At 47.8% G+C, this 20,000-nt stretch overlaps 1 protein-coding gene across 2 annotated transcripts; it reads left to right on the top strand.

The window, feature by feature from the left end:
• Positions 1-15,141: 15,141 nt before the first annotated feature.
• On the top strand, positions 15,142-18,492 carry GPR3 (G protein-coupled receptor 3). 2 transcript variants are annotated; one of them, XM_007491391.2, is made up of 2 exons: positions 15,142-15,421; positions 16,308-18,492. In XM_007491391.2, exon 2 carries the CDS (start codon positions 16,319-16,321, stop codon positions 17,291-17,293), a length of 975 nt encoding a protein of 324 aa, XP_007491453.1. In that variant the 5' UTR covers positions 15,142-15,421; positions 16,308-16,318; the 3' UTR covers positions 17,294-18,492. The 2 variants fall into 2 exon arrangements, with proteins under 2 accessions (XP_007491453.1, XP_007491454.1); XM_007491392.2 differs by having other exon boundaries at positions 15,148-15,421; positions 16,311-18,492.
• The last annotated feature ends 1,508 nt before the right edge of the window (positions 18,493-20,000 follow it).

The raw sequence follows: 20,000 nt of genomic DNA, 5'->3' as shown, positions 1-20,000 counted from the left end.
CTGGAACACAGAATCTATGTTAAAAGAGTAATGTGAAATAAATCTGGGAGGCTAGAGAAGGATTGTGAAGGCTTTAAATGCCAAGCTGAGGAGTTGAGAGGCATGGGGGGCTTGTGGAAGGAGTAAGAGAGACTCAGCTTCTCATCCTGCCTCAGATGTGTGACTATGGGCAAGTTAGGTAAATTCTCTAAGCCTCAGGTCCTTGGCTGTAAAATGAGGGGGTTGGACATGGACTCTGTGGTTCCTTTCAGCTCTAAATCTAGGATTCAATTAGATTATATTTTATCCCAGAGTAAGTAGGGAGCTACTGAAAATGTTTGAGCAGGGGAGTGACTGGCCCATTTTGGGGAGATGTTTTTGGCTTGGTCAGCTGTTCCTGGCACATGACACTCTTCTCATTTCTGTATCTTCCATGCCTAGAATACACTCCCTTCTCACCTCTATGTCTTGGAGACCTTGGTTTCCTTGAAAATTCAAATTGAACGCCACTCTTACTATGAGATGCTTTTTTTATTTGAAAATTTTTATTTAATTAATTGATTTGGAATTTTTTCCATGGTTCCATGAATAATGTTCTTTCCCACCCCTCCTCTCAGCCCCCTCCGGTAGCTGACGAGCAATTCCACTGGCTTCTACATGTGTCACTGATCAAGACCTATTTCCATGTTATTGATATTTGCACCAGGGTTGTTTAGAGTCTACATCCCCAATCATATCCCCATCGACCCATGTGATCAGGCAGTTGTTTTTCTTCTGCGTTTCTGCTCCTACAGTTCTTCCTCTGGATCTGGAAAGTGTTCTTTCTCATAGGTCCGATGAGACCCTTCTTGATCACCATAGCTGCTAACACCTTCTTTGCCAAGGTTACTCTAGATCCCCTCTGTATGCTTTTTATATAATTAAATGCGTGTCTTTTGTCTTTGTATTCCCAAGGCTTGGCACAGCAGCTAGGTGCTGCTGTAGATAGAGCACTAGGTCTGCAGTCAGGAAGACTTGAATTCGAATCTGCCCTCTGATGCATATTAGCTGGATGGCCCTGGGTAAATCAGTTAAGCTGCTTGCTTCTGTTTCTTCATGTGTCAAATGAGCTGAGAAGGAAATGACAAACCACTCCTGTATCTTTGCCAAGAAAACCCCCAATGGGGTCAGGAAGAGTCAGACTCGACTGAAATGCCTAAACAATTTCCAGTACTCGCTCATCACAGGACATGGCACAGAGTGCAGGTTTAATAAATGCTTGTTGATTAACTGATTGATTGGAAGCTAATTGGAGAATGGGAGAGGGAGAGAGAGGGAAAGAGAGAGAAAGAGAGAGAGAGAGAGAGAGAGAGAGAGATTGAGAGAGAGAGAGAGAGAGCGAGAGAGAGAGAGAGAGAGAGAGAGAGAGAGCTGGAAGCAGAGAGGCCAGGTAGGAGCCCATTGCATCAGTCCTGGGGAGAACTGATGAGCCTGACGGAGGCTGTTGTTGGCTGTGTGTGTGCAGAGAAGGGAACAGATGTGAGAGATGTTGGGGAGGTAGAATTGACAAGACTTGGCAACTCATTAGATGTGGAGGGGGTTGGGGAGCAGTGAGAGAGAGAGAGAAACGAATCAAGGATGACTCGGAGATGGAGACAGGTTGTTATTTCGAGTACTTTCTATGTGAAAGCAGGGAGAGAGAGAAGATGGGAGCTTGAGTGGATGGCAGGGTCAAGTCCCTCAGGGGAGGAAGACCTGGGCATGTTCGTAGGCAGCAGGGAGGGAGCTGATAATAATATCTCTAGCACTTGTATAGCATTTTACATCTATTTTTTCCTTTTATCCTCATAATAACCCTGGGAGGTAGGTGCTATTATTATCCCCATTTTACAGAGGGAGAAATTGAAGAAGACAGATATTAAATGACTTGCTTAGGGTCACACAATTAGGAAGTATCTGAGGCCAGATTTGAACTCAGGTCTCCCTAACTCTATCCACTATATCCCCTAAGTGCTAAGACATGTCTGCTTATTAAGGAGAGATTGAGGGTGAAAATGAGAAGGATCAAAAGGGCAAACTCTCATAAAGGATGGGAAGTGAGAAGCCCCAGGGCACAAGTAGAGAGGATGACTTTGGTGACAAGGGACACCTTTCCCCCATAGACTGAACCAAACAGGAGAGAATGGAAGGTGATACAGAAGGATTTCAAGGTATTAAATGAGGCTAAGAGGGAGCTCAAGATGGATGGATTCAGTTTTGTCGATAAAACTGGATGGTCTTCTGCTGAAAGGGAAGAGGTGATGAAGGCAACTTGAGGAGTCAAGAGGTTTGGATAGCTGCTCAGGGGAGTGTGAGAGATGGAAGAATGAAAGGATTTCCATGTAGTTGTAGAGGTCCAATTAAGCTTAGGTAACATGAAATTACAGTAGGCCAGTCTACTCAATTGTGTGACTTCCTTCATTATGGCATGTGAAGTTGTTATGACTTCCCCATCATTGTGGGTAAAGTTGTGTGTCCTGTCCATCATTGTATAGGAAGTCATATGACTTCCTCCATGATTGTGGGAGAAGTTGACTTCTCTCATCGTTGTATTTGAAGTTGTTGACTTCTGTCATCAAAGTGGGAGAAGTTGTTGACTTCTCTCATCATTATATATGAAGTTGTATGACTTCCTCCATTATTGTGTGTGAAGTTGTTGACTCCCTCCCATCTTTGCTTGACTAAATAAGAATAGGAGTGAAGAAAGTAAATGGTACAAGGTAAGCCAAAGCAGGCCTGGGATTAGCACAAGGGGGAAGAGGAAGGTCAAGATTAAAAATGAGGTCAGAGTAGAGAATTGGGAAAACAGGGAGGAATGGAAGATTTAGAGCTGCAAGGAACCTAAGGGGCCATCTTGTCCAACTCTCTTACTTTACAGATGAGTAAACTGAGGCTTAGAAGTTTAAGCAACTCTCCTGAGGTCACACAACTAGTACATGGCAGAGGCAATATTTGAACCAAGGTCTTCATGACTGCAAATACATCTAAAGTACTATCTTTTCATGGAGAAAATGTAGCTTATGGAAAGGTTGAAAAATATGGAGAGGAAGAGGCAGCTAGGTGGTTCAGTGGATAGAGAACCAGCCCTAGAGACGGGAGGTCCTGGGTTCAAATGTGGCCCCAGACACTTCCTAAATGTGTGATCCTGGGTGAGTCATCTAACCCCAATTGCCTAGCCCTTGCTACCTTTCTACCTTAGAACTGATACTAAGTATGGATTCTTAGAAGTTAAGGGTTTAGTAGCTGGGTGGCTCAGTGGATTGAGAGCCAGACCCGAAGGTGAGAAGTCCTGGGTTCAAATTTGACCTCAGACATTTCCCAGCTGTGTGGCCCTTGGCAAGTCACTTAACCCCCATTGCCTAGCCCTTACCTCTCTTCTGCCTTGGAACCAATACCCAGTATTGATTCTGAGGTGGAAGGTGAGGGTTTAAAAGAAAAAAGAAGAAGCTAAAGGTTTATATATTTATATTTATCCTCATTCCTTGTCACCTTAGGGAAAGAGTAAAAGAGAAAAATGAAAGGACGGGAGGTTGTGGTCAGGGAGAAACTTCCTCGAATGTGAGCCTGAGAAGGGGTAAAGATGCAAGGCATGGGTGCTGGGGAAATTGAAGAACTGGGAAGGCATTCCATTGCTGTGCATATTTTTGTAAGGGAAGGGATTGGGAGCCTGCTAAGGGCATGACAATGGGTGATGAAAGTGCCCAGATCCCTGGTTTGGGGCATACTCAGACATGCGGGTTCTGTTGGATTGGCTGTGTGGGGAACAGACTGACTGTTAGGAAGCCAAGAACCAGAGGTGGGGTACATTGAAAAGGCATTGAGAAGCCAGAGTGAAGGGATCACTGTTCTCTTCCTCCCTGGTAGCACTTAAGGGAAGAAACCTGCTGGAAGGAAGCACTCTAAGCTTGGAGTTAGGAAGACCTGAATTCAAATCTAGCCTCAGATACTTCCTAGCTAGGTGACCCTGGGCAAGTCACTTCACCTCTGATTGCCTGACAAAAGGATCTGCTGGAGAAGGAAATGAGAAACCACTCCAGTATCCTTGCCAAGAAAACCCCGTGAATAACTATTGTCCATGGGTTCCCAGCTGAACATCAATATAGCACAAGCCTTGGATAGGGAGAAGCGAAGGACCTGCCTCATGGAAGGTCAGCCTGTGACTGTGTCTCTGCCCTTTGCCCCTTTCTGTTTATCCTTTCCTGTTTTAGGCGAGAGTGACAACGGCTGTAATTTTGGGACCTCGGAAAGGTCAGGAGAGGGAGTCACTGTTAATCCAGGAGCCAGAGAGAGTCCATGCTGGGATGTAATGGGGAAGCCAGATGGTGAGGAACAAAGTCTCAAGTGACCTTCCTGGCCCAGTCTAGCAGCAGCAGAGATGCAAACTCATTTATTTATTAGTCATGCTGCATTTGGAAGGGAACTTACTGGAGAGAATACTGTAGCAGAACTCTGCTAAGTGATCTTCCTCTCCCCAGGGATTGAGGTGGCTTAGGGGAGAATGAGCCCCTGGGTGCTTTGGAGAAAGGGCCATATTTCTGTTCCTGTTCTGTCTGCAAAGGAAATTGTGTTTGTAAAATCAAATTGATGAGGGCAGCTAGGTGGCTCAGAGGATAGAATGCCACATCTGGAGACCAGAGGACCTGGGTTCAAATCTGACCTCAGATATTTCCTAGCTGTGTGACCCTGGGCAAGTCACTTAACTCCAATTGCCTAGCCTTTTCCACTTTTTCTGCCTCAATTCTAAGGCAGAAGGAAAGGGTTTTAACAAATCAAATTGATGTTAGTTAATCAAAAGGAAGGATGAATGCTAATTACTGGAGGCTAACAGTAGGGGAGACCAATTGAATGGGGGACTCAATTTGATAGCATTAGAGACTCCCACATTTCCCCTGGACTGCTCCTAGAACCCTGAGAGGTAGATGTAGCCAGATTCAGTCTGGGAAAATGAGTCCAAAGTATCACTACATTCATTAAATGCTAACTATGTGTCAGATACTGTGCAAGTCCCGAGGCTCCCAAAATAGAAATGAAATAATTCCTCAAGGAACCTACATTCTCTTAGAAACACAGCTAGATCTCACTCTTTGTGGTGGCAAAAAAAAATGGAAAATGAGGGGATGCCCTTCGATTGGGGAGTGGCTGAACAAATTGTGGTATCTGTTGGTGATGGAATACTATTGTGCTAAAAGGAACAATGAACTGGAGGGATTCCATGTGAACTGGAATGACCTCCAGGAAGTGATGCAGAGTGAGAGGAGCAGAACCAGGAGAACATTGTACATAGAGAACATAGTACAGAGACTGATACACTGTGGCACAATCAAACATAATGGACTTCTCTACTAGCAGCAATGCATGACCCAGGACAATTCTGAGGGACTTATGAGAAAGAACACTATCCACATCCAGAGAAAGAACTGTGGGAGCAGAAATGCAGAAGAAAAACAACTGCTTGATCACATGGGTTGATGGGGATATAATTGGGGATGTAGATCCTAAACAATCACCCTAGTGAAATTATCAATACTATAAAAATAAGTCTGGATCAGTGACACATGTAAAACCCAGTGTGTTGGTTACTTGGGGTGGGGGAGGGAACATGAATCATGTAACCATGGAAAAATATTCTAAATTAAAAAAAATTTCTTCATGAAATAAAGAACGAATGCACAGTATTGATTCTAAGACAAAAGGTAAGGATTTTAAAATTAAAATAAAATAAACTTGGTTCCTCGAAAAAAAAAAGAAAGAAAACAATTATGTCAACAGGCAATCTGGAAAATTTTTAAGAAAGAAAAGAAGTTGGTAACATAACTGAAGACAACAATGCAAGACAGCCAGATTTTGATCATTTATAATCACCAATATCATCCCTGGATAAGAACTAAAGAAACACATATGCCTTATCTTGGTGAAGGTGGGGACCTATAGCTATGTTGTCAGGCCTCAATGCTGTGTTAACTGGGTTCACAAAACTGGTGTTCTATGTTACAAGGAGGTTGGGAGGATCGTTAGAACATGGTATATTGAGAAATGATTTTGATATAAGAGAAAAAGCCATCAAAACAATTTTTTAAAATAAAAATGACCCTGAGGTTGCAAACCTGTGTGACTAATATACCTCAACAGAATCAAGAAGTTAGGAGGATGGATGGGCTTAGGGATAAAGATAATGAGTTCTATTTTGAACAAATGTATGAGTTGAAGATGCCTATTGAATATCCAGATGGAGATATCTGGGAGGCAGATGTCATGGTAATTTGGCTGTGGAACTCAGGAGGGAAACCAGGACTGAATATATGTATTTGGGTGTCAAATGTAAAGAGATGAATTGAAGAAGTGAGTTAGAGATGAATAAATGGAGACACTGTAGTAGGAATTCATCTGATAAAAGGAAGAAAGATATAGGATGATAGCTTGAGGGGATGGCAGGGTGAAGTGAACAGAATTTATAAGGGCAGAGGAGAGCTGAGTATATTTGTAGGCAGTAGGGAAGGAATCAATAGATAAGAGATTGAAGATGCAACAGAGAATGATCTAATGAGCAAATTCTTGCAAAAGGTTGGAGGGGCTGAAATCAAAAGTATGAGCAAAGAGTTTGGACTTAGCCAGAAGGCAACCTTTCCTTCAGAGACTGAGGCAAAGGAGGAGAGAATGGCAGAAAAGAGAAAAGAATTTTGAGAATTCATCAGATAACTGAAAGACAGGTTGAGACAGAGGCAGAGACAGGGAGAGAGGAAAAGAGACACAGAGAGAAACACAGACAGACACAAAAGGAAAGAGGGAATGAGGAATAAAGAGAAAGAAAGAGTGGGGAAAGAGAAAGAAAGAGAACAAAGAGAAAAGAGACAGATCTGGACATAGAGAGAAAGAGGAAGAAAGGGAGAGGAGAGAAAAAGAGAAAGAGCCTGGAGAGAGAGAGAGAGAGAGAGAGAGAGAGAGAGAGAGAGAGAGAGAGAGAGAGAGAGAGAGAGGAGTTTGATTTTATATATAGATTCATTGGATTCCTGGGCTTCAGTTTCCTTGTGTCTTAATGAGGGAGCTGGACTAGATCTCTGAGGTCCTTTCTAGTTCAACTGGATATTACCTTAGAAGTCATCTAGTTCAGTCCTCTCATCTTGCCTAAGGTAAAACTACTAAGTAGTTAAGGTGGGGATCTGAACCCACTTTTGACTACAAATCAGGGTTTTCACACTGCACCATACTTCCTATATCTTTTGTAGAGCCAGGAAGGCAGTCAGCTGCTCAGAACATCTCCCAAGGACAAGGATCATGGCTCCTCCATAAGACTTGGGGTCCTCTGAACGTGGGGATTGTGTGTCTCCTTATTCTTTAGAGCTATGTCTTGCTTCCTCACTCTCCCTTGGAGCACATCTGGGAATCCTGGAATTCAGACCTGAGGTAACCAGCAGTCAGGTTTGGGGGTCTCAGAGGTGGCAGGGACCTTCGAGACTATCTTGCCCCATTGGGTCATTTTATAGAGAAGGAACTGAGGCCCAAGGAGGAATAGTGACCCATTCAAGACCATGAAGGTTAAGGAGGCACAATTCGGATCAAGGAAAGGATTTAGAGCTAGCTTTGGTGATCAGAGTTGATTTGATTTAGGGTTGGGGTTGGGAGATTGGTCAATTTTAGAAATAAAATTGGGCTACAGGTTAGGGTTGGAGGATTAGATTAGGATCAGGCCTGGGGGTTTGAGTCAGAGTTTGGGTTTGAGCCAGGGCCAAGGTATAGTATTAGACCCTGAGTCGAGGTCTATGTGCAGATTTGGCAGATTTAGTTCATCCTTAGCTGCCCCATGGCCCGAGGTATCATCTGTACTATGGACAGCAGCCATTGAGCTGTCAGGCTAGATAGGAGTCGATCCTCCTGGCTTGAACATAGAGTTCCTAAAAGCTCTCTTTATGCCAGAGAAATGGGATCAGGGGCAGAAGGAGAATGGTGGCTCCATTCTAGCAGCTCAGATCAAGGCCCTTCAGGCTCCCTTCCCAAGTCTGGAGAGAAGGATGACGGTGACTTAGATGTGAAGAGGAAGTCTGAGTGAGGTACAGGAACTGGAACACTCAGATACAGTGTTCTGGAGTGGGCAGCATGCTCTTTTAGGAGGTCCAGGAAATCAAAGTTATTTTCATAATAATACTAAGACATTTTAATTTCTAATGTAGTTAACATCTGTAGGCATAATTCACATAAACAAAAAGTCTTGGAGGAAGTCCTTAATAATTTCTTTTTTTTTTTAACCCCTTACCTTCCGTCTTGGAGTTAATACTGTGTATTGGTTCCAAGGCAGAAGAGTGGTAAGGGCTAGGCAATGAGAGTCAAGTGACTTGCCCAGGGTCACACAGCTGGGAAGTGTCTGAGGCCATATTTGAACCCAGGACCTCCCATCTCTAGGCCTGGCTGTCAATCTACTAAGCCACCCAGCTGCCCCCAATAATTTCTAAAAGTATAAAGGGGGTCTTAAGACTAAGAAGCTTGAGAATCACTGGCCTAAACTACTCCTTTCTCAACTCTCCTCCACTACCATCACTGCCACCATTAGAATGGAAACTCCTTGAGGAAGACTGTTGCTTGCTTATATTTGTGGCCTCCATGTTTCGACACAGTGCCTGGCATATGGTAGATTATTGTTGTTCAGTCATCTCTGACTCTTCATGACTCTATTTGGGGTTTTCTTGGCCAAGATACTGGAGTGTTTGGCTATTTCCTTCTCTACTTCATTTTATAGATAAGGAAATGGAGGCAAACAGGATTAAGTAACTTGCCCAGGGTCACATACCTAGTAAGTAGGTCGAATTTGAACTCAAGTCTCCCTGACTCCAGTCCAGCTACTATATTCACTGAGCCACCTAGCTACCCTTAAGGCAAATAGTACATGCTTAATATTTATCATTCATTCATCATTCAAATAGATAACTGTAATTTAACAACTTTTTAGTTTGCTTCTTGGTTTCATAATTTAAGCTAACGGATGATATAGAATATTGCTCCAAATAACAAAAAATATGAAATTTACAATCTGTACCCACAAGTGTCGTGTCCTCACCCACATCTGAAACCTCTTTTCTCAATGGATCATTCTTCCCCAGACACGAGATCTAAGTACTGGCCCCATCGTTTCGTGAATATAGCAAAAATGCATGGAATCATTTGCCTCCAACCATCTCCTAAACCTGCTTATCCTCCCAGATCTTATGGGTTTGGGGGGTCAGAGGGATATTCACAGCACCCATCCCTGTCACCGTCTAAGAAAAAGAAGAGGTAACATGTTGGGAACTTTATCTCAAGACCAAAGACCATGAGCAAGGGAAAACAGAGCAAACATGGCGGCAAACAGCCATCTTTTCCTTCATCTCATCAGCTAGTGGGATCTTCAAAAGCTGCCAGTCCCAATTGTTCTGGTCCTATCTTTGTGCTCCAGGTTCCACTTACCCAACCCCTCCATTACCTAAGTCAAGATGAGACTGGGGTGAGCTTTTGGGGGAAGGGAGCTGTTCTGCCTGGGACAAAGGGAGCCATTACTGGATTTCTCCTTCCAACGTAAGAATAGATAGATGTTGGGTGACATGAGTTCAAGGTCTCAGCTCTTCCCCTTGAGGTCTTGTTCACTACTAGAGAGAATCTTGGGCCTCTTAATAATTAGGGTCATCTCAGCCCCAAAGTCCCAGAGACTCCATCTGATGGTGGTGGCTGTCTATTCCCCATTTCTCATGAGGTAATCAGCCTCCAGCCTGTATATCTGCCTAGAGATACTACCACAAATTTGTCCTATTTTGTGATTTGTCTTTCGTGAGGGTCTCCTCCGGGGAGTTCCACTTCCTGCCCTCTCAGATCTGCACAGGATCAGAGAAATGTTCCTCTTGGTGGCACTTGCAAAATCTCTTTTCCCTTCTCCTTCTGTGGGAGAGCTTCCGAGGGCCCTTGGGTCCCCACAAAGAGGAGGATCGACCACCTACACACCACCCACTCCCAGGGCTGTTGTGAGGGAAAGCCTTGGCAAATCTGAATGCACTAGAAAATGTGGATAACTAGGGCTAGTAAGAGGCCAGCAGACAAAGCCTGTGTACGTATACATAGACCTAAACACGTATGAGTACACAGATGCAGTCAAGCACACACAGACGAGTCCCCCCTCTTGAATTCCCCCCATGCATCACATTAGGGCATAGTGGAGGAGTGCCGGATTTGGAGTCAAGGAGACTGGGTTCAAATCCTCCCTTGGATGCTTTAGCCATTTCTAGCTGGGCTGTCCTCTCATCCCCTTCCTGCCAGATCATGGACTCTGTCCCTGGGAGACTGAACTTTCAACCCTTATCTTGTTATTCGGAGCCATTACCAATCCTCCATGCAGTGGCTACTTGCATACACACACACACACACACACACACACACACACATATGTGTATATATATATATTAACCCCTGTATTTGCTGTCTTTTTTTTTTAACACTTACCTTCCATCTTAGAATTAATACTAAGTACTGGTTCCAAAACAAGAGCAGTAATGCTAGGCACTGGGGTTTAGGTGACTTGCCCAGGGTCCTACAGCTAGAAAGTGTCTCAAGTCAAATTTGAACCCAGGACCTTGTATTTCTAGGCCTGGCTTTCAATCCACTGAGCCACCCAGCTGCCCCCATGTTCTATCTTTCCCCCATTCTAATGGAAGTTTCTTGAGGGCAGCAACTATCTCGCTTGCTTATATTTGTATGTCTAGGGTTTAGACAAAATGCCTAGCACATAGTAAGTGCTTGATATTTATCATTCATTCATCATTCAAACATTTATTTAACTGTCATTTTCATCTCTCTGAGACTCAGGTTTCCCATCTGTCCAATGGGGGTAATAATTGAACCTACATCATAGGGATGATGTGAGGACCACAAATGGAGGTTTCATAAACTTAAAAGAGGGGCAGTGAGGTGGTACAATGGGGGGAGCGCCAGGCATACAGACAGGAAGCTTCATGTTTGTGAGTTCAAATCCTGTTTGCCTCAGTTTCCTTATCTGTAAAATGAGCTGTAGAAGCATATGGCAAACCACTCCAGCATCTTTGCTGAGAAAACCTCAAATGGGGTCATAGAGAGCCAGATATGACTGAACAAGAACAATAAAAGCCACTATGGCACTCATTGTAGTCCTCATCGTTTCTGCCCCATTCCTGCCCCCTTGGCCCCCAGAGATACCACTTCTTTGGGCATGGAATGAATGCACACCCCTATCCGCCCTTCTAGGCTCCCCAGCCCCCCCCCCCAAACACACAGATCAGGGCCATCAGCCTGGTGGCTCAGGGCAAAGGGGGCTGCTGCCACTGCTCTGGCATTGTTTCCTTTCGGCTCCCCCTTCCTGGGCAACAGGAAGGGAAAAGGTTGGGCCATTTCTGGAACAGCTGGAGGAAGCTATATGTTTGGGGGAGGTGGAAGAGACTGGGGAGAGGCCCTGGAATGTGTCTCCTAAACAATAGGGGGGCCAGGGAGCATTCTTCGGGTCCCCTGCAGCCAATGCAGAGCCCAGCTCCAGCCCAGAGAGTCTCCTGCTCTTCTCCCTCCCTCCCCCTGACAGATATCCACCCTTTTCCCCATTTGTAGCTCCTTCGGGGAAGTGGCCTTTCCCTCCCTCTCCCCAACAATGCTGGCTTTCCAAGACCATGAATAATTGAGTCCCTGAAATCCTGCCCAGACCAGGGGCCAAAGGGGAGGAACGGAGGAAGGGAAGAAGGGAAGAAGGGCCAGAACTCTTCCAAGACTAGTGGATATGAAGATGCCAACAGGGTGACGTCACCAGCACCCACTCTGCCAGGGCATCTAATAGCTCCATGCCTCCTCCAGCCCCTAGGCAGCAGCATCATTTCCTGATGCCCAATGCCATCCTAGAGATTTGTGAGGGTCCCTGCCACTGCCCTTCTGGGGTTTAGCTCAATACTACTGGACCTGCGGGCAGAAAGACCCAAGTGACACTATGTGCCTGGCCCTGTGCTGGGCACTAGAAATTCCAATCAGAACCTCCCCTGCCCTCCAAGGACTACACCCCAAGTTGGTATATAAAACCAGCCCACAGATAAGTAAACATACGGTAACCTCAATCCTGAGAGCGAGGTCAAACCACCTCATTTTCTAGAAAAGGAAACTGAGGCTGGAAGAGTTTAGAGTGACTTGGTAAAGGCCACAGCTAATAAGTATCACTGGAGTCCCCATCATCCCAACTGCCTATCCTCAGTGACCTCCTGCCTCACAAAGACATGGCAGAATCAGGAAGGCTGCTGGAGAAATGGGCAGCAGAACTGTGGCTTCCGAGGAAGCTGGGTTATTAGGAGAGGTTGAGGTGTGGAGGGAGCAGGGTGTCGGGGTTCAGGCTTGAGCACCTTTCATCACCATTGCCATCACGCTGGGTCACCTTCATTGATCATGTCGCCACCCTGTTGTGACTGGCACCATGGGCCATCAGCCCTCATTGGCATGGTGTCCTCCACCTTGGGAACTGGCGAGAGACAGAAAAGCAGAGCAGCAAAAGCCACAGGATTATAGAATTTTGAGCTGAAAAAGATAGGTCTGACCATGTCACTCCCCACCATGATGGGGAGGAAGTCATTTAATATTGGGCTTGGAGTCAGGAAGATCTGAGTTCAAATCTGACCTAAGATACTTACTAGTTGTGGGACCCTGGAGCAAAGAAGTCACTTTACCTCAGTTTGCTTCAGTTACCTCAAATGTAAAATGGGGATAACAGCACCTACTTGTCAGGGAAGTTTCAAGGATCAAATGAGATATTTGTAAAGGACTTAGCACAGTGACTGGCACAGAGTAAGCTCTACATAAATGCTTAGTATTTTCCTTTCCCCAACTTGTAAAATGAAGGGGTTGGACTGGGTAACCCATAAAGTCCCTTCTGACTCAAAATCTATAATTCTTGCCCTATAGATAAGGAAACTGAGTCTCATAGAGGTTAATAACATAATCAATATGTAAACCTAGGGCTTCTGGGGGGGAAAATTCAAAGCTCTTTCTACTATGTTTTCTGTTTCCTGACAACCCCTAGATCAGTTCCAAGACTTGAGTTCTAACTCTAGCTCTACCACTCTTACTAGCTCAGTGATCTTGAGTAAGTCACTTCCCTCCTCTGAGAATTCTTTAATGTAAAATGGGAGAAATAATAATTCTCCTACTTCTCAGGGATGTTCTTTGAAATAAGATAATGTATGTAAAATGTGTTGTGAACCTTAAAGCTCTATGCCAATGTCAATTGATATTATTTCTTTTTTTTTCTCATCTGTAAGATGAGGGGATTTGATAAGATGCCCTGTGAGATTCATTCTTGTAGCAATTATGGTCAATAACTATCAACATTCATGAGCCCCAATCTGCTCTCCAAGTCCAGAACAGGGACAGGGTTCTACTGTCTCTCTATGAATCTTCCTGGAAGTTCATTTGTATTTTTTATCATGTCCTTCCCTTTACTCCGAGACTACACCTTACCATCTCATAAAATCTTGGTCTGGGAATTGGGAGACCTGGATTCTAATCCTGGCTGTCTGCTAACTTGTTTTGTGACCTAGGACAAGCCATTCTTCCTTCCAAGTCATGGTCATTCTTTTGTAAAATGAGAGGTTGGAACAGATGGCATTCTGTGTCCCAAGGTTCCTTCTATTTCTGACCTTCCGTGTTCTAAACATTTTATATTCTAAAGTCCCTCCCAGCTCTGACATTCTCTGTTCTAAGATCTCTCCCAGCTCTTACATTCTCTGTTCTAAGATCTCTCCCAGCTCTGACATTCTCTGTTCTAAGGTCTCTCCCAGCTCTGACATTCTCTGTTCTAAGGTCTCTCCCAGCTCTGACATTCTATATTCTAAGGTCTCTCCCAACTCTGGCATTCTCAGTTCTAAGGTCTCTCCCAGCTCGAACATTCTATATTCTAAGGTTACTTCTATTTCTGAGGTTCTCCTTTGGCATTTTGTATTCTAAGATCCCTCCTATCTTTGACATTGTACTCTAAGGTCTCTCCCAGCTCTGGCATTCTCAGTTCTAAGGTCTCTCCCAGCTCTGACATTCTCTGTTCTAAGGTCTCTCCCAGCTCTGACATTCTGGGTTCTAAGGTCTCTCCCAGCTCTGACATTCTCTGTTCTAAGGTCTCTCCCAGCTCTGACATTCTCTGTTCTAAGGTCTCTCCCAGCTCTGACATTCTCTGTTCTAAGATCTCTCCCAGCTCTGACATTCTCTGTTCTAAGGTCTCTCCCAGCTCTGACATTCTCAGTTCTAAGGTCTCTCCCAGCTCTGACATTCTCTGTTCTAAGATCTCTCCCAGCTCTGACATTCTCTGTTCTAAGGTCTCTCCCAGCTCTGACATTCTCAGTTCTAAGGTCTCTCCCAGCTCTGACATTCTCTGTTCTAAGCTCTCTCCCAGCTCTGACATTCTCTGTTCTAAGGTCTCTCCCAGCTCTGACATTCTCTGTTCTAAGATCCCTCCCAGCCCTGACATTCTTTGTTCTAAGGTCTCTCCCAGCTCTGACATTCTCTGTTCTAAGGTCTCTCCCAGCTCTGACATTCTCTGTTCTAAGGTCTCTCCCAGATCTGACATTCTATAGTCTAAGGTTACTGCTATTTCTGAGGTTCTCCTTTGGTATTTTGTATTCTAAGATCCCTCCCATCTTTGACATTGTACTCTAAGGTCCCTCCCAGCTCTGGCAGTCCCTCTTCTTTGGTCCCTCCCAGGTTTGACATTCTATGCTCTAAGGTCACCTCCACCTCAAACATTCTGTGCTCTCACAACCTATGTTCTAGGTCCCTTCGAGCACAGCCATTCCCTGTACCGTGACTCTCGCCCCCTCTCCCCATCCTCCTCGCCACCTATCACAATTCCCATCCCCGTCACCCCAGGTCCCAGGGCCCGCATCAGCGTCACCCAGCAGCGTCACCCAGTCCCCGCCACCATCTCTGTCACCAGCCTCGCGCCCCCCCTCCCTCTCCCTGCTTCACCTGCATCATCCCCAAACCCGTCACGGTCCCCGCCTACGCGGCCCCCCCGCCCCCTTAGCCCCGCCCGCTGGGGCCCGGCCCGCAGAGGGCGCTGCCTCAAGGACGGAGCGAGAGGAGGCGGGGCCGGGCGCTTTTTATGAATGGGGAGCCGCCAGCGCGGGGCCTCATTATCATGCCGCGCGGCGCGCGCTGCGCTCCTTCCCGCGAAGCCCATTGGCCGAGCCGAGGCACTGACGTCAGAGAGCAGGCGGCTCAGGGCGGGGCTGGCGCGGGTGAGTCACGCCGCTCCGCTGGCGGTCTGCAGGCCGGGGCTTCAGTGACCCAGGCTTAGACCACGGCGGTCCTGCAGCGGCCGGAACCCCCAGCCCCTGCTGCTGCTGCAGTGGACGCCCCTAGCCGGGGACCGCAGCCTCGGCCCAGCCCCTACTCCAGCCGTAGCCTCAGGACCCCAGGACTGGTGAGTGACGGCCCCGCCGCGGGACCTGGGCGCTCAGGATACCAGCGCGCTGCAGCGGCCGGGGACGCCCAGGTCCGAGAGGCAGAAGGTTGGGTATCCTGACAGCAAGGGGAGCGGATGGAGGGGGGTTCTCTGCATGACCCGACTTGACCTGCGCGGGCGGCTTAGGGGAAGGACGAAGTGTCTGACCAGGGAAGATGCGGCCGCCCCACTGAGCATCCCAAGTGTTGGGCGAGAGGCTCGGTCGCAGGGGAGGGCTTGTGGGTTCCCGAGGATAGGAATCCAGGTGGGGCCGGGGTGGGGAGCGTGTGCGTGGTTCAGGGACACAGAGGTCGGGGGTGGGGAATTGAGGAATGAGAGTGCCTGATCTAGAAACCCAGGTGTCCGAGTGGAAGGAGAATAGATCTGGTCTTACAGCATGCTCAACCTCTGGGGGTGAAGGTGGAAGCTCTGAGGGGAGGGGTGAAGGGGACGCCCTCCCCCTAACTTTTCAGACGCCCTAAGCATCTGTGGCCAGTCTCAACTGTTTCCCCAGTCTTTTCCGTTGGCCTGAGAGTCAGGGAGTCCCCCCCCCCTTTTCTTTCCTTGAATAGACTCATGGGGGGAGGGCAGATTCTAATTTGTAATGAATTCGACTAAGGAGAGAGCCGCTTGTAGGGAAGTTCATCAAGGGGGTCCTCAGGCCCCCCAAGGGAAGTAAGGAGAAGGCATGACCTCATGAGCATCAGGGCCTCAGTATCCCTAAGAATCAAGGAAGACTTTGGGCACCCTTACTTTCCTTTCCCTCCTCCTCCCCTATAGGGTATCCCAGGTGTCAGAAGATAGCCTTAGTCCAGCCCTTTGAACCCTGGGACTCACAGGCCTCTCACCCAACTTCTTGTTCCAGCAGGTACCACAATGCAGGGGGTAGGAGGCCCCCTGCCCTGGCTAGCACCAGGGAATGGGAGCGGTGCAGAGTCCCCCCGAGACACCGGCCCGGCCTCCTCACTGCCCCTCCCCACTGCTTGGGACGTGGTGCTGTGCATCTCTGGGACCCTGGTGTTCTGCGAGAACGCGGTGGTGGTGGCCATCATCGTGGGGACACCGGCCTTCCGGGCCCCCATGTTCCTGCTTATTGGTAGCCTGGCCTCTGCAGACCTGCTAGCCGGCCTGGGCCTCATTCTTCACTTTGCCTCCAGATATTGCATTGGTTCCTCCATCCTGAGCCTGGTCCTGGTGGGAGTCCTGGTCACCGCCTTCACGGCCAGCATCTACAGCCTGTTGGCCATCACCGTGGATCGCTACCTGTCCCTCTACAATGCACTCACTTACTACTCTGAGACCACAGTGACGAGGACATATGCCATGCTGGTGCTGGTGTGGGGGGGCGCCCTGGGCCTGGGCCTCCTTCCTGTGCTGGCCTGGAACTGCGTGGACGAGCCAGCCTCCTGTGGGGTCGTGAGTCCGCTGACCAAGAACCACCTGGTGGTCCTGGCCGTGGTCTTCTTCATGGTGTTCGGCGTGATGTTACAGCTGTATGCCCAGATCTGCCGGATCGTCTGCCGCCATGCCCAGCAGATTGCCCTCCAGCGGCACCTGCTGCCCGCCTCCCACTACGTGGCCACCCGCAAAGGCATTGCCACCCTGGCGGTGGTCCTGGGGGCCTTTGCTGCCTGCTGGCTTCCTTTTGCTGTCTACTGCCTGTTGGGTGACTCCCACTCACCCCTGCTCTACACCTATCTCACCTTGCTCCCCGCCACCTCCAACTCCCTCATCAACCCTGTCATCTATGCCTTCCGAAATCACGACATCCAGAAAGTCTTGTGGGCTGTCTGCTGCTGCTGCTCCTCCTCCAAGTCCCCCTTCCGCTCCCGCTCCCCTAGTGACGTCTAGTTTGGGTACCTTCCTCCTGCCCTCCTCTCCCCAGGTTTCTGCTCCCCCTTCTGTTCTGTACCTTCAGAGTGGTGTGTCTTTAGCAATTCTCTTCTGGCCTCAGTTTCTCCCGCACCCCTCCCCCTCCAACCCTTGGCACAGAATTCTGGAGCTTTCCAAGGCTTTGTCTGGTGGGGAAGGGGGTCCTTCTATTCTGGTCCCAGACCTTCTGGCTTCAGCCAATGGAGCTTTGGAAATGCTGTGTCTGGAAAAGTCTAGTATTCCCCCCACGTTCTTTCCTGTTTCTTAGGTAGAAAGCCAGTGAGACCCTATGTCATTGGACCAGAGAGAGAGAGGGGGAGAGAGAGAGAGAGAGAGAGAGAGAGAGAGAGAGAGAGAGAGAGAGAGAGAGAGAGAGAGAGAGAGAGAGAGAGAGATGTATATACACATACAAAAAACCTTATTTATTTATTTATTTGGGTGCTTATTTATTTATTTATTTGTCTATTTGAGTTAGTGGGTCTATTTATTGGGGGGAGGGGAGGGAGGGAAGGGAACCTTGACCTTGCAAACCAATCCTTGTTACCCACATACCTTTGTTTTTTTGTGGGGAGAGAGGAGGGAGAGAGAAAACACTTATTTTGTTAATTTTGATTTTTTAAAAACAAAGCGATCAGAGACACCAGAGCCCCTGGCCTCTATCCTTCACCCCGCCACCGCAGCCCATCTCTCACCCTCCACCCCTGGGGGTCTTCCAAGGAGGTGGGGGAAACACACCAGCTTCCAGGGGTTTATTTTTTTAAGTCATCTTCCTGAGGAATGGAGAATTCTGGCCAAGTGCTCAGGCTCCAGCCTTCTTTGGGGCCATGCTGTCCTCTGGTGGCTTCCAGTGGGAACTGCAGCCTGCAGTGCCACGGCTTGACGTGGGCGTCTTCTTCCCTCTCCCTCTTCTCTGCCTCCTTCTCCCAAGATTTCCTCTCCCACGTCCATACTGGAAGCTGGACAGCTCCCCTCTAGAGGCTCAAAGCCGTGGCCTGGTGGGGGCGGGTCACTCTTCCCCTGGCCTCGGGGAGGGAGGCATGGGATCCCCACTCCTTGGCCCTCCGCCAAACCTTGGGTAGGGTCCCCCCTTCCCAGTGCCTCCCACCCAACTCCACCCGCTTCTCCCATGCCTTTCTCTGACCCAGATTTGAAATAAAAAACAAGTTTGTGATAAAAAATGACTGAGCTCGTGCCTGTCCCTCACGGGGGTGGGAGATGGAGGGAGCTCCAGGGGGGGATGGCTAACGTGGGGGGAATTCAGTAGGACAGATGAGGATCCAGAGGCCCAGGGGGTTGGGTTCCGAGCAGGACGGAGCCTGCTGAAAGGCCCAATCTGTGGCCAGCTGCACTGGGGAATGGCTGGGGCCTAATCCTTGCTATTATTTTCAGCTGAGTTCCATCACCCATCTCGGCTGTTCCCTGTTCTCTGGACCCTCCAGGAGCCCAGCAGCTCTACAAGGAAGGAAGGAGAGGCCCCGGGCTGCTTTGATGCGGTAGCCATGCTCCGGCATGTCATCCGGCTAAGGTGCCAGGGCAGAACCAGTGCCAATGGGAGCCGGAGTCTAAACTCCGCGGGAGCGCCCTGTGACCAAGAGCACTGACTAGGGTTAGGTCTCAGCCAGGGTCAGGACCGAGGCTGGGCTCTGTGGGGCACCGCAGCTCAGCCTTGCCCAGTTTTAGAAGCTGATACCTGGGCTGGCTTTGGGCTCTGATTGGAGCCATCAGAGCAGCGTGACTCCATGGTTCGTGTTAGATCTGGACTCGGGGAGGCTTACTAAGCGCGCAAGTCAACATCGCCTCCCTAAGCCACTGTCGCTGCTTTTTTTTATCTGTAAAATGGAGAAGAACACTTGTAGTGCTTTCTAATAAGAAATTAATTAAAACTTAAAGCTTTCATAGCTTAAAACTCTACTAAAATTTTTGGGACACTCTAGATGTAAAGTGCTTTGGAACCTTTAAAAGCACTGTGTAAATACTATTTCAATCAATGCTTTAAATAATGAGAGCTGGGGGCAGCTGGGTATCTCAGTGGATTGAGAGCCAGGCCTAGAGATGGGAGGTCCTAGGTTCAAGTCTGACCTTAGACACTTCCCAGCTGTGTGACCCTGGGCAAGTCACTTGACCCCCATTGCCTAGCCCTTACCACTCTTCTGTATTGGAGCCAATACACAGTATTGACTCTAAGAGGGAAGGTAAGGGTTTAAAAAATAAATAAATAATGATGAGAGCTAGACTTTACATAGCACTTGAGGTTTGCAAAAACACTTTACAGATGTCATTTTATCCTCTCAAAGGAGATATTATAATGTCCATTTTACAGATGAGGAAACTGAGGCAGACAGACACGAAGTGACTGGTCTTATAGCTAGGGTCTGAATCAGAATCTGAACTTGGGTCTTCCTTGACTGTAAGCTCACTGCTCTATCTACTGTACCATTCGGCTGCTATTTCTAGAGCTAAAGCTCAAACTCTTATCACGGAGGAAGCCAGTTTTAGGGGTGCCAGTCCGTGGTCAGGGTTTGGCTTCGTTTTACAGTCATGGTTGGGGTTGATTCAAGGCCAGGATCCAGGTAGGATTGAGGTTTTAGAAGCTCAGCCTTTGGCTAGAGCTGGAAGGAACCTCAGAGGTCTAGTCCCACTTTACAGATGAGGAAAGTGGAGCCTCAGGAAGGTAAGTGACTTATTT

Source organism: Monodelphis domestica, chromosome 4 (assembly GCF_027887165.1).
Source record: "Monodelphis domestica isolate mMonDom1 chromosome 4, mMonDom1.pri, whole genome shotgun sequence".
Classification (NCBI taxonomy): Eukaryota; Metazoa; Chordata; class Mammalia; order Didelphimorphia; family Didelphidae; genus Monodelphis; species Monodelphis domestica.
The sequence above is the reverse complement of the archived record's forward strand: the minus strand, read 5'-3'. Positions and strand labels throughout refer to the sequence as shown.